At 46.5% G+C, this 15,113-nt stretch overlaps 1 protein-coding gene across 4 annotated transcripts in view; it reads left to right on the top strand.

Annotated features, from left to right (window-relative positions):
* The window catches only part of CUNH8orf48 (chromosome unknown C8orf48 homolog), a 51,757-nt gene that overhangs the window by 9,868 nt on the left and 26,776 nt on the right, over positions 1 to 15,113 (top strand). For 3 of the 4 annotated variants that reach the window (XM_088478212.1, XM_088478210.1, XM_088478211.1), the window contains 3 exons: positions 1,833 to 1,919; positions 12,636 to 12,856; positions 14,888 to 15,040. In XM_088478212.1, coding sequence (XP_088334338.1) covers positions 1,833 to 1,919; positions 12,636 to 12,856; positions 14,888 to 15,040 — 461 coding nt within the window. The remainder of the gene's footprint in view (positions 1 to 1,832; positions 1,920 to 12,635; positions 12,857 to 14,887; positions 15,041 to 15,113) is intronic. The other variant, XM_088478213.1, reaches the window with a different exon arrangement.

The following is a 15,113-nucleotide window of genomic DNA, read 5'->3' as shown; positions in this document are numbered from 1 at the left end:
TGGGGTACGCACCTTTCCACTGAGTGGTGTTCAACACACCCCCCTTCTTGCCTTTTTCTATCCATATATTATGGACATGTGAAAACATTGGTTATGTTTCTTTCTTTTATATTCATTTATGCCGGATGAGAATACTGCACATGCCTTGACCCTTTGGATCCATTTTAAAGATAACCGAAATCCCACAAACTACCACGCTTTAAGGAATGTATATTTCTATTTTCATTTTCTCTAGCGCCTAATGCTATACCCTTGTGTTCATTGTATTGTATTCATTGTTGAGTAGAGAAATAGGTGATATTCTCAAGAACTCAGGGGAATACCTTTGGGCTGCTTGTGCGCAGCTAGGTTGTGGCACGACTATATATATTTTTATACTAATAAAGCTTCAGTTTATAAATCGGAGTTTGTCCTAAAATAAAACACTGTAAATATTGCTCGCTGTGACAAACTATAGTTTTAGCTTAGAGGTAGGTGATCAGTGGCTCTTGAGCTGTTGTGGTAATGCAAATTATTATATCTGTTGCTGACCAGATGCTTCTGGATCCTGGGATTTGTAGTGCCACAACATCTCAAGAGCTATAAATTACCTAAGCATGTTATAGATTAATAATATTTTTTTAGTATTTGCAATTGTTCTATACATAGAACTAGATTTATTTTGTTAATAAAAAAAATAAAATAAAGCAGGTCGTTGCCATTTGTTTTACATAAAAAAATTGCATTACTGGATTTAAGTGAAAGTCAGCCACCCGGAAGTGTAGATTTAAGCACAATTATCTATTATCTAATTATCTATTTGGGATTTGTCTATTGCATTTAATTAACCATCAGCTTTGTTTATATTTGTAAATACTATTTCATTTAATAGAGTACTAGCAATTAAAAAAATGAAACAAGTTGTATAAACCTCTTTGGTATAGAAAAGGATCAACAACAATCTTCCAACATCAGTTTTGTCAGATTCCTCATACAGCTGGTAGTTACCAACTACAAGGTACCGTCCTTCCACAACCTGTAGTATTACCTGACTTTATTTCCAACTGGGATTTGGCTATTTAAGCCGTACACCCTGACAGGTGTTGGAACTTCCTTTTCAGTATAGAAGGACAGAGTAAAACGCTCAGTAGCGTATCTCTCCATCTATCATCCCTACAAAGGAATAACTAGGACTTGCACTGTCTTATGTATTGTCTATATGTTTTTGTTTTTATCATTTGTAGTACCTATCGGTCAATAGTTTGAAGCATCTTAAATGTATTACGTATTCTGGGAATATCCTAGACTAGTTTTTATTCCTCTTAAACACACTATTTTTATCTATTCTGTGGAAGTGTATTCTTCTATTACGTGTAGTCCGAGAATATAGCGCCTGAGGTATTTTCTGTTGTATTTTATGCATGCAGGGAAGGTGAATCACTGTATATCCCGCGGGCAGCTTTTCAATAGGACCCTTAAGCTGGCCACACACTAGACCAACTTACATCCAACCAGCCAACTTGTTAATTGGTTGGAATGAAAATCTGGTAACGTATGATAGTAACTGTTGATCAGCAATTTGCTCCTAAATGCCAGAAAACAGATGAAAATGGTCGTCAGAAAAGTTTGTTAAATGTTTAATCTAAACAATTTGTTCAAACAACAGTTTTTGTCCATTTTCTGGCGTTTGGAAGCAAATTGCTGATTGTCATTTGCTTTCATCCTTACCACATTTTCATTCCAACCAATCAACAAGTTGGCTGGTTGGACAGATAATCTTTAGATGTGTGGCCAGCTTTAGAATGTCATAGCGCAGCCACCACCGCTCCTTTCTTTCTATATCATAATTGTAGGAAAGGACTTGCTTGAGAAATGGATAAAGACTCTTGTTGATGGGAAGCACCAGTCAGCTAAGTCATCTAGACATGAGTTTGAAACCGGTGAGTAGAGCATATACTGTGGATGGCCTGTAGTGGCATATCATTATATAATTTATATCATTGTGTATAGAAAAAACATACCAGAGGAAAATCGTGATTAAAACGGACTTGCTTGGCCAGATGTTTTAAAGACTGTCAGTAGGATACACAAGGACATGGACCCCATACTCACTCTATGTACCGAATTATCTTCAGATTGGTCATATGTTATTGGCATTTGATACTGAAAAAGGTCATATGTGTACAGGAACTCCTACCGAAAACTATGCATTCTTCAATAATGGTTTTAGGTCTTGAGATTATTTTATAAGTTTTGAATATGTAGTACTGTCATGGCTTGCACTTTTCGTTTCATCACCATTATAATGTAAGAAATTCTATAGGTTTGGACACTTGGTGTGGTCCTGCACAGAGATCACAGCGCATTTGACCCCATCTGCTCCATCTTGGATCAGTGACATGACCTGTGCAGTACAATTGGCTCAGTGTGTGACAGACCATCAGTTGCTCCATATTTTGAAGATATGCAACATCTGTGTTTTGTATATAACTGGGTGTAGTTATGCCAGTGACAACTACCTACATATACCAGCTGCAGCAAGTAATGAGTACATATCGGCTTTTACTATATTTACATGACTATAAGTGCCTTTGCATGGGCAATGAAATCAGATCCCAGTGTTTATTTTCAAAGCTTGTGAAATGTGTTTTAACAATAATAGTACAAATAATAATATAAGCAAATGGAACTGTATACACATACGTACTGACAAGCGTTCCCTGTGCTGCGTGTCACTTTCAGTGATGCTCTCAGCTTTCCTGGACTGTACACTATGATGCAGAGAACACACTTTGGGCCTGATTCAGACCCACTCGCAAGCGGGTCAATGGTTGTGCATTGCGCACGCGCAAGCCCAGGAGCGAGTGAGAAATTCACTCGCTCCGGGGCTTGCTACAAATGGGGCGGCTGTCGATGCTGATCGACAGCTCGCCCCGTCTTGTAGGCGGGGAAGGGGGGTGGCTGGCCAAACAAAGGCGTTCCCGAAGGAACGCCTGCCGTTTGAGGGCGGCCCTATTGACATCACCAGTGATGTCAATAGTGAGCTTCCTGCTCTATTAGAGCAGGAAGCTCACTGGGGCTTGCGGGAATGAGACCCTACGACAAGGGTTTCGTCGCAAGCCCGATGGTCGTGATGGTCGCGACCATCACCTGGCCGCTCGCAAAAGCTGTGGGTGGACACCCACAGCTATGTGACGGCCAGGAGGCCAGTTTAAAAAAAATAAGTGTCCGTCCTGATTCAGAGCGAGCGCTCGCTTTTTGCTAGCGGCTCTGAATCAGGTCCTTTTGTCTGATCTGTGCAAAATAAGGACATACTACAAGGTTTTTGTATTGACTTTGAGCAGGCGTTGTTTCTCAGTGCTCAGGTGTACATACATTACAGTTCAGAAAGCACAGTCTTGCCAAATTTCTCTTTGTGCTATAGCAGTCATATTTACTTTATTCTCATTCCGTATTACCAATAATGTACATCATTTCATAGCCTAGATCACAGTCTATATGCATTGTATGCAGTCACTATGTCACTGTTGAACATGTCGACCTTCACAATAGAGACAGCAAAAGGCCAACATTGATGATTTTGACATGATTAAAATGTCGACATCATTAATGTTAACACCTGCAAAATGTTGACATTTCCAGTAGACTTAGGATTAGCGTTAGGGTTGCCAGTAAGGGTTGGAACAGGGACAAAATCAGTAGAAAAACAGTATGACGACATTCTAACAATATCAACGTAACATTAGTGTCGACAGGATGAATGTCAACATTCACATGTTGGCATAGTGTGAATGCTGGACATATATACTGAACCTATATGTGTTATGTAGTAATTCATGCAGCTGAGGCTGGAGAAATGTTACTCAGTGCAAGCTTTAGCACAATTATTCCCTAGCACATTTCTCCATAACTTTTCTCAGGCAACACACTTTGGTGTGATAGTATGTACCTGTGCTTGGGGAACATGTGCATGCGCATGTGTGTGTGTGTGTCTGTGTGTATGTATATATATATATATATATATATATATATATATATCTGTATCTGTCAACCAACTGGACTTACGCTTGGAGGTTCAGAATTACAAAACACTGAACATGTGTGGAATCTTGGTGTTGTCCTGGATAGTGGCATGACACTGAAACATCAGTTATCAGTCACTATCAAATCCTCATTCTTCATCTGAGGAACATTGCCAGAATCAAGCACTTAATTCCCTCAGAGGATCTGCCTAAAGTCATACATGCATTTATATCACACGCTTACTGCAAGGCCCTCTACATGGGTCTCCCAACAAAAGAATTGTACTGCTTGCAGCTGGTACAATATGCAGCTGCCAGGCTATTAACCAACCAGCCCCGTTCCAGCCACATAACACCCATTCTCTACTCCCTTCACTGGCTGTCTGTAAGATGGAGAATGTATTTCAACATTGGCTTAATGACTTTCAAAGCCCTACATAACTAGGGCTCAAGGTACCTGAAGCAGCTTCTGATTCCTTACTTCCCCGCTCATTTATTTTGGTCTGTAGATGAAGGACTATTAGCAGTACCTAGAATCTCCCTGAATTCATCTGGGGGTAGAGCTTTTAGCTTTGCGGCTCTGACTCTCTTCCCTGCACAGTTTGAGAGGCCTCCTCTCTAGAATCCTTCAAACATAGGGCCTGATTCAGACCCGGATGCTACGCTGCGCTCGCTCGCATTGAGCGATTTTTCGCAATCTGCGTATGAGTTGCAGTGCGCGTGCGCGAACCAGTCATTACATTGTGAAAGTGCTCACCTATAGCCCGCAGTCGGGCCGCTATTTTGAGTGACAATGCCGTTCGTAGGTGGTAACAGAGGAAGGTGCTTGAAAACGGGGGTGTGGATGTGCAAACGCAGGCGTGCCCGACCGTCAGAATGGCGTTTAATGGTTGTGCATAATTAGCAAAGTAGCTTCATTACACACGTGACTGGGTTGTGTCTTAGCCAGAACTTCTCGCAATGTTGTGGTGGGAAAAGGCTACCACAAGCACTGTGAGCAGCTCCGATGGCTACCAATGTTCTCGATTAATCCTACAACTGCCGGAGATGACATGTGTTGCGAGTGGCAAAGGGGCGTCTTTATACAGGTGCGAGCGCATAGTGCGGCCGCTTGCTATTACTTAGTGGGCGGCTTTACGGGACACAGTGCGAGCACATGATTTAAATAGCCGGCCCCTTTTAACCAGCGAGCGGCCGCAAATAGCGTCCGGGTCTGAATCAGGCCCATAAACTCAAGACTCACCTGTTTCCTTACACATCTCACTAATGTCCCTTCACTAAGGTTTCTCTTTTCTGTTAAGCTTATTTTGTATTTCTACTTCAGGGTCCATAGGGTATCCACAGGATACCTTGGGGTATAGGTGATGACGTCAGTCTTCAGGCACCACAGAGTTAAAGTTTTCAGCCTCCCAGGATGCATCTGGGTCCCTCTCCTATACCCCGCCCCCGGGCCAAGGCATCTCAGTTTCGTCGGTGCCTGGCCGGAGTCGGAGGCACTGTGCAGAGGGGGGCTATGAAGAGCCCCTGAAGTTTCTTTTAAAGGCAGCGCTGGCTGCACATCTGGGAGTACAGCATGGACAGTCAGTACTGACGTCCATGCCGTCTCCCCTACACCCCGCCGGTACCAGAACGCCGGTACTGATCCGGGGATGCTGGTAGACATCTGGGGTCACGGCTAGCGGTGTCCCCAGATGTTTTGGACCATGGCCGGATCCAAGGGGATGCAGGTAAGCAGCGGGGTCCCGCGGTGGGTCCCCGCTGGTCACATGGTCCTGAGTCCCCAGGCAGGGGGCTCCCTGGGGACTGGCTGCAGCGTGGAGCCAGGCGACCAACCTGCGCTTCCACTACCCCCTGGGACAGCGGGCCGCTGCTGAGCGGCATGCGCTGCGGCGTCCCAGGGGTTAAATGCATGCCAGGGGAGCGCGCTTTCCCTGTCTCACAGCCGGCGCCTCCCCTGCTGCACACAGCCTCTCTGCTCTGCCTGATTGGCCACAGTGTGTCAGCTGTCCTCCCCAGGCCGGCCTCCTTCATCTTCTGCTCCTCGGTGGCCATCTTTAAAGCATGGTGAACACTGCTGGAAGCCTGTGAGCGGTGGCATTGCGGTCTGGGTCCCCCAGCATACCTCTCCTCTGTTTGTCACAGGTCAGTGTATGCAGCGCTGAGTCCTACCAGCCTGAGGGTCTGAGTAGTTGAGAATCAGCGCTAATAGTGCAGGGATTTGTTTCTTCTGCATTGTATGTGACTGAACTGCTAGCCTGCTGTCTGTACTTTCACTTTCTACTGTCAGCTTTATTACTGTCCCTGATCTTGCTCTGCTCAAAGCCCTTGCGGTGCGCGGTGTGCAGGGTGTTATTCACACTATACCAATACGTATAGGTGTGAGTGTCACATACTTACCATCATGTCTGAGACTGATTTTCCTCTCCAGCTCATGTGTACTAAATGTAAGGTACCAATAGCGGAGGGGGAGGGTAACGCGGAGGGGTTATGCCCCCAGTGCCTGGCACTGTCACGGCCGATTATGGTCACGGTCCCGGTACAGGAACCTCCCTGGGCTTGTTTCGCTAAGGCGCTTACAACCCTTGTGGGCCAGCTAGCTCCGCCACCTGCGTTTACCCAGACGGGTTTGTCCCAGCAGTCAGTGGTGTCGTCACCCATGCGGGAGTTCCCGAGACAATTGATGGTACCCCACAGTCTCCCTGTCCCTTCCCAGGTTTCTCCGGAGCCTGCGTGGGTTAATACTCTTAACTACATCGGTTCAGCAATTGTCTGATGTTTTACAGGGGGAGTCTGTGTTGCGGCCTCATAACGGCCGGTGGCGTCTTTATCTGCTCCTTATGGGGATGACAATGAGACGTCAGATCATGGGGAGATTCTGGATCTATCTGACCAAGAACCTCTCCGTACCAAAGAGCCGGACGCTAAGTCCAAGGTGTATATCCCTGGTCTTATTCGAGCGGTCCGCTCGGCTTTAGTTATTGAGGATATTGATCCTTTGGTGGCCACATTCATATATGCCTTTTTAAGGATATTAAGGGTGAGGCTACGGTTTTCCCTCTTTCTGATCAATTAGTGGATCATTTAGAGGAGGCGTGGAAAAATCCAGGTAAACGGTTTCAGCCCCAGAGACGCTTAGCCGTGGCTTATCCGTTTGCGGTCAGTTATTTTTCTAAGCAAGTGGATTCACATGTCACACGCCTAGTCAAAAGTGCCACGTTGCCTATGCCTTCGATGTCATCCTTGAAGGATGTCACTGACCGCAAGGTGGAGATCTGCCTCAAATCCGTTTATTCCCTTGCAGGGAAGCATCCAGACCGGCTCTGGCCGTGTGTTGGGTAGCCGGAGCTATGGAGCGCTGGCCGGATAATTTGGAGGCGTCTTTGGACTCTGACTGTTCGGCTGAACAGACCGAGTTGGTGGGCAATCTCCGAGACTCGGCCACTTACATTAATGAAGCGGCTTTAGATATTTGTATGCTCACCTCTAGGATCTCCTCTGCAGCTGTGGCTGCTCGTCGCACCTTATGGTTGCGTTCTTGGAAAGCGGACGCGGATTCCAAAAAGGGATTAGAAGGTCTGGACAGGTACTATTTGGTCCAGATCTGGACAAAATTGTAGTTACGTTGGCAGCAGCAAAATCTGCATGTCTTCTGACTGCTACGATTCCTTCTAGTGCTGGTGGGTCGTCCTTTTGGCCTCACAGGGCCCAAGGTAGGCCTAAAGTACAGTCCTTTCCACGGCAGGCTGGGGCCAAGAAATTGTCCAAGCCCAAGAAACAGGTCTGGAGTACCAGACGTCCGGCTCCTAGGTCAGATAACAAACCTGCGGCCTGACGGTCCAGGCCTCCTTTTGGGGGACCCCAAAGTGGGGTGCGCCTGCTTCAGTTCGCCCGGTGCTGGTCGCAGTGCATGTTCCAATTTCCCAGAGGGGCCTGGGTTTCTATTCCATTCTATTTTTGGTGCAGAAACCCAATGGGTCTTACCGTTCAATACTAAACCTAAAGGCCCTCAGCAAGTCCTTGAGGGTGCCTCTGTTTCGGATGGAGACCCTGCGGTCCATTATTCTGGCACTGGAACCTGGGGACTACATGGTGTCATTGGACATCCAGGACGCTTACCTGCATGTCCCTATTCTTTTGCGCCATCAGCAGTTCCTCAAATTGGCAATCTGCAACGAACATTTCCAGTTCCGGGCACTGCCTTTTGGCCTGGTGACTGCTCCACGGGTATTCACCAAGGTCATGGCGGCTCTCCTGCGGACGCAGGGAGTCCGACTGTTGCCTTATCTGGACGACCTCCTGTTGATAGCGGGGTCTCCAGAGCTTCTTTTACACCATCTGGATCTGACGATTGCGGTACTGCAACGTCACGGCTGGTTGACAAACTGGCAGAGGTCCACTCTCACCCCGTCTCAGAGGATCCTGCACCTCGGGGCCTTATTGGACTCCAGGCAGCAGTGGATCTTTGTGACGGAGGAAAAGATCCTTGCTTTGTAGTTGAGGGTGCGCAGTTGTCTGCAGTGTCGTCGAGTGTCGATACACTTGGCAAAGAGGTTATTGGGCTCAATGGTGTCGGTATTCGACATGGTGGAGTACGCCCAATGTCACTCCAAACCTCTGCTGCTATTGATCCGGTCCAGATGGAATGGATTGCCTCAGTGTCTCAAGTCCCAGACGATGGGGCTCACTCCGGATGTTCGCCTGTCTCTAACCTGGTGTTTGTAGACGACCCACCTCAACAAGGGTCGCCCGTTCTGGGTGGCGAACTGGGTCTTGTTAACAACGGACGCCAGTCTCCGGTGCTGGGGAGCTGTCACGGGTCCACACTTGTTTCAGGGCAGGTGGACTCGGGCGGTAGCGGGGCTTCCAATAAACATTTTGGAGCTCCATGCGGTGTCAAGAGCTCTCCAGCGGGCACAGCCGGTTCTCCAGGGTCCCGTCGGACAACGCCACCACGGTGGCCTATTTAAACCAGCAAGGAGGAACCGGGAGAGTGGTCTTTATACCAGGACGTCTTTCGGAGTCTGGTGGACAAGTGGGGTCTTCCAGAGATAGACCTCATGGCGTCCCGGCACAACAACAAGTTGCCGGTGTACGGGTCTCGAACATGAGACGAAAAGGCGTCTCTGGTGTATGCCCTGTCCGTCTAGTAGACGTTCCAGTTTGCCTACCTTTTCCCTCCGTTTTCCCTTCTTCCGCGGGTATTACGGAAATTCAAATCAAGAAGGAGGTACGCTACTGTTGATAGCTTCCGAGTGGCCCAGACGGCACTGGTTCTCCGACCTCTAGAGTCTGTCAGTAGACGTTCCTCTGAGGTTACCATTACGACCGAATCTGCTGTCATAGGGTCCTTGTCTTCACCCGGACCTGACTCGGTGTGGCTTTTGAAACGGTCATGCTAAGGTCCAGAGGGTTTTTCTAGCTCCGTGGTGCAAACCATACTAAGAGCTCGTAAACCTTCCTCGGCAAGAATCTACCATCGTGTGTGGCATACTTTCTTCCGGTGGTGTAGACCTAGAGGGTATTCCCTTAGGGAGTTCCGCCTGTCTAGGGTGTTGGCTTTCCTACAGGCTGGACTGGATCATGGGCTTCGCCTGTCTTCTCTGAAAGTGCAGGTGTCTGCCCTGTCAGTCTGGTTTCATCGTAGGATTGCTGCGCTCTCTGATGTGCACACCTTTATGTGAGGTGTTCTTCGCATTCAGCCACCTTTTGTTCCACCGGTGGCGCCTTGGAATTGGGCTGTGGTCCTGAGAGTTCTCTAGGGGCCGCCGTTTGAACCACTGGACTCAGTGGACTTTAAATGGCTTACAGCTGAAACCATATTCCTTCTGGCCATTGCCTCGGCCAGACGGATTTCGGATTCAGGGGTTCTCTCTTGTAGACCCCCTTTTCTGATTTTTCATAGGAATAGGGCGGTGCTTCGCACTCGTCCGGGATTCCTTCCCGAAGTGGTATCCAGTTTTCACATCAATGAAGAAATTGTTGTGCCGGCTTTCAATTCACCTGGACTTTCAGTGGGTGACGCCACTTGGGATGTTGTGCGGGCATTGAGAATTTATGTTGACCGCACTTCTTCTTTTAGGAAGTCGGACGCCTTGTTTGTCCTCTATGGCTTCCGTAAAAAGGGTTGGCCTGCTTCAAAGCAGACTTTGGCAGGCTGTATTCGTATGGCAATTTCAGAAGCTTATCATCATGAAGGTCTTCCAGTTCCCTCCTTGGTGAGGGCTCATTCCACTAGGTCTGTGGGTCCTTCATTTGCAGCTAGACGTGGTGCCTCTGCAGTTCAGATCTGCAAGGCTGCTACGTAGTCTTCTGTCAATACCTTTGTGAGGTATTACGCTTTTGACATCTTTGCCTCTCAGGATGCTTCCTTCGGGCGGCGGATTCTCCTCTCAGCACAGGAGCGTCCCCACCCTTAAAGGATACTGCTTTGGGACATCCCCAAGGTATCCTGTGGATACCCTATGGACCCTGAAGTAGAAAATATGAGATATGGTAAGAACTTACCCTTGTTATCTCTATTTCTACGAAGTCCATAGGGTTCCACAGGACTCCTGCCCTGTCGCACCTGTACTGCAGATGGGCTTTATTCTGGTCACCGGTTTTTCCGTCTCCCTATGGTGAGAATGTGATTCCTGTGAGTGTCCAGATTTTTTTTTTTTCTTCTCTCTCTTTCTTCTCCTCCTCCGTCCTATGGCTTGTGACGTAACTGAGATGCCTTGGCCCGGGGGCGGGGTGTAGGAGAGGGACCCAGATGCATCCTGGGAGGCTGAAAACTTTAACTCTGTGGTGCCTGAAGACTGACGTCATCACCTATACCCCAAGGTATCCTGTGGAACCCTATGGACTTCGTAGAAATAGAGATAACAAGGGTAAGTTCTTACCATATCTCATATTTTTGGCATAAATAGCTTTATTATTATTATATACAGAAGATGCTTATTGTATCTAGCTATTAATTGCCCTAAAAACAATGATCACATGTATAAATGCAACTTGGACTGTTTTGCACATTTTCCCACCTCCTAATTGTTGCTAAACATGATCATTTCTCTGTAAAACAACTTTTATTAGTTTGATCAAATTGCATTTTTATCCCAGTTTATTTTACATATACCCAATAGGAAAATTGTAAAATGCAAAAAAAAAACCCATAGCTGAGATTTATATATGTTGCTGAAATGTATTCATCCAATATGCGTCATGTACATTCTAGTAACCTTTCTCCATCACTTAGGAGACACGCACAGATTATAGGGCAGGGGTCACCCATACAATTATTTGGGCAGGGATTTTAGCCTTTCACTTAAATGGTTTTGTTTCCTTTTTTTTTTTTTTTTAAAGCAGAGTTAAATTGGAGCTAAATCAATTATCCGGTTAATCTTCAATTTCCAAGTGCAATAAGCATCTGTTTATTTCAGGCTCTCTCGATCCCTGGGGACTTTGTTTTATTGTTTTATACACTTAGATGCAGCCTTGATTACCTCTTAATTGTTTTTGCATAAAATTGAAGATGATCTTGCTTAATACATTCAGCAGCATAATTAAAGCAGCTTTCTAGAAGTAGAATGAAGCTAGGTGCATTAAGGCGTTCATTGTTAGTATAATGAGATAACAATTTCACTTTATCTTGTAAAAAGTTTTATAGATACAATGATCCAAATAGGAGCATTTGTTGACCTGCATGTTTGAGGACAAGTTGAAGTCCATATTTTTATTATAATTCGTGGTATTTTAATAAATGACTTTAAAAAACACAAGCCCCATTAATGGAAACCCTTGTGGTGTATAATGTATGTAGTAAGCTCCCGTCTCATGCCCTCAGTCAACTTGCAGTTGGTGGTAGAAACCCATTGACGGTGGATGAATGGTGTAGGGGAGGGGGGGGCATAGTTGCCCCTTTGCACAATATCTCCAGCAAAAGGTCCTTTCATTCTAAGCAATATATCTTGTTCAAACTGCGTGACCCTTAGAGAATTGGAGACTGACGGGGGGATATAATTATTTCTTATGTTCGTAGCTACCGTCTAAAGTGAAATATTCAATTTGTTTGAGTGCCCATCACTTATCGTGGATTTCTGTTCACCCTGCTGAGGTGCGAGCAGATATCTGACTAAAGCAGGGCTTTTGGACTCCTGAACTGTAGTACGCCCGGGCTTGGATGCCTTAACTGGCACGTAGCATGGAGAAGCCGCTATACGCGACTAATCCTTTACATTTTGGTTAGGAGAACACATTTGAAAACAGGGCTGGTCACACACACAATTCAGTAGCTCCCGTCACTTTAAAAAAGTTATATGATTGCCGCAGATTTTAAATTGGCTTATTTAGATATTTATACACCCAAAGGCCAGACCATTACCAGCCCCCACCTGTTTTACCTCAATTAGACTGATGTAGTGGACGGGTTAAAAAAAAATAGAAATAGAAACAGGTGAAATAGAAAGGTTACACATTATGTATTACTTAACATTTTTTACTATGTAAAAAAAGTTTCCAAATTAGCAGAATGGTAGAAGTATATGACACGACCAGGTCCCTAGGATGGATCGGAGACTGTTCACCTGCCGCTGTTCTGAAGTTGTGTTATAGTTGTTTAATCTGATAAAATAATGAGACTCTTGTTTATTGTTGCAGCTGCTCATGAAAAGGCTGCAGAGAGTGAGCGTAATGCAGTTCAGTCCTACTGCTCCATAAAGATCCAGCAACTGTGCCAGCCACCAAAAACACGCAGGAAAAACAAAAGACACCCAGGAACACATCCCTTAGGTCCAACCGGCCTACATCCGTTGTGTCATGTTCCCCATGAGCTGATGAACAGATTACGGCTACAAAGTATCAAGGAAACCATAAAGCAGGTACAATGAGAGAGACTGGCAAAGAGCTACTGCATGTACAGTCACTATATTACTATTATTAGGTGTGTTCTAAGACTGTTGTACAGATATGGTGCGTACACACTAGACGATATGCTCCCTGAGCGATATCGTCTAGTGTGTCCCCGGCAGGGTGTGCTCAATGTCGTTCATGACATTGAGCACACCCGCTGAACGATATCATTAACGATATCGTTCAGCGCTGGGCTCTCTCCCCCATTCCATAACATGCAGCAACCTGACGACATCGTCAGGTTGGCCTGCATGTTAACCCGATTAACAATGATGACGAACAACCCGCGGGAACGCGCGTCGTCGTGATCGTTCATCGTTTTTGTGTTAAAAATGGACGATAAAGTGGACGACTGAACGATAACTATATCGTTATCGTTCAGTCCTCCACTTTAATCGCCCAGTGTGTACGCACCATTAGTCTCTGCAATAACAGCATCAGAAAATTCATTGACCGTTTTCATAAATATGTAGCACTTTGCCCTTGTTCTACGGCAAGTCCTTTAACAGCAGCAATTTTCCTTTAGCAAATTCTACTTATTCTTATTAAATGTCCGTTGTGCTCACACCGAGGGTCAGGGGAATGTAAAATTTTGGGCCTGATTCTGCATTGCATGTACAAAAGCAGACCCTATCAATTTTTAGATACCTTGATGGAGGCTACGTGCGTGGCCAGGAAATTATAGTTTTTGGATTTCCACTTTACAGCTAACTTGCGAATGCATGCAAGACATCCGTGCTAATGAGGCGTGTGTATGATGAAAGGACATCTGGTTCAGATGGGCCTTTTGCCCCAAGCGTCTGGCAGGTGTAGGTGCCACTCCCAATGATGTTGGCTGTGGTCAGAAAAATAGTGAGCGGTGCGAAGATGCGCATAAAGCAGTGCGGATACTCGTGCTGGCATTAGGTGGTAAATCTGGCTGCTGTTGCCGTTTATACTTATGCCCATTTGCGGGCAACTCAGAATCTGGCCTTTATGTGCATCCTGTAATACAGGTATTGCGCTCCCCCCTAAGCACAGTTATTGATAGCGATTTCAGTCGCAAATTGCTTTCATTAAAGTCTTCATTGTATTTAGTGTAAGGAAAAGAAAAAGGCTATTTTAGTCGTTGTCCTCGTGGAATGGGTATGATATTCCGCCTAACCTAACCCCCCTAACCCTAACCCTCCTTAGGGGTGCCTAACCCTAACTTCCCCCCCCCAAGTGCCTAACCCTAACCACCCCCTTCCCTGCTGCCTAAACCCAAGTACCCTGGGGGGGTGCCTAACCCTAAGTCCCCCCCTGGGGGTGCCTAACCCTAACCCTCCCTCCCCCTAGCCTAACCCTCCCGGGGGGGGTGCCTAACCCTAAGTCCCCCCCGGGAGGCCTAAACCTAACCCTCCCCCCCCGCAGCTGTCCGCTCGCGGCGCCCGGCATCACTACGATCGTGATGCCGGTCTCCCGGCGTCGGGGAAATATAAATTATCCTGCCCCATGTAAAACAAATAGTGGGATCACGCCCCCTCTGTGTGATGTCACATGGGGACAATACCACAATTGCCGGTGATTACAGCAAAGCCCGGAGCATCCAGGTGATGCTCCGGGGAGCTGTAAGGGCAGCAGTGTGATCGTCTGAAGCGTCCTAAGGACGCTCCAGGCAGCACTGCTGCATAGATTCTGACTGCAGGGTGTGATTCTAGGCACCTGCTAGCCAGATGAGGCTAGCAGAAAATTGCTTTAAGGGCCAGACCAAATGATTCCAGGGGTCTTATATGGCCCCCGGGCCTGAGGTTCCCCATCCCTGCCCTAGCGCTTCAATAGAGCTGTTTAGAAGTCCATAAATGCTACTAAAATGCTACGGGCAGCCAGCATAGTTTTCAGGATATTGGTGAGCTGTATAATCCAGTCACACAGGAAAGTTGGCCTGGGGTTAAGAGGATGTGAAATTGAAGAAGCTATGAAGGTTATGTGGGCTGTTCTGATAATGTAATGTAGTCAGTCACTTTCCTCCCTCTTTGCAGGCAGTGCAGACTGAGATACATGACCCGCTCTCCTGTCCGGACTGCCGCAATAAACAGGCGGAGCTGGCTCAGTGTCAGTTCATTAGGATGAGGAAGACAAAACTGGAAACCGATTTGCTGCACAAGAAAATGGAGGAGTACACTTACAGCAAAGTAACGTTATGTTTCTGAATATAAATAATAACCCCACAAATGCAATACTTCACCTAGATTGACATCCTTATAA

Source organism: Taudactylus pleione, unplaced genomic scaffold, assembly GCF_031769625.1.
Source record: "Taudactylus pleione unplaced genomic scaffold, aTauple2 ptg000211l, whole genome shotgun sequence".
NCBI lineage: Eukaryota > Metazoa > Chordata > Amphibia > Anura > Myobatrachidae > Taudactylus > Taudactylus pleione.
Note: the sequence above shows the minus strand (reverse complement) of the source record. Positions and strands in the feature narration are given on the sequence as shown.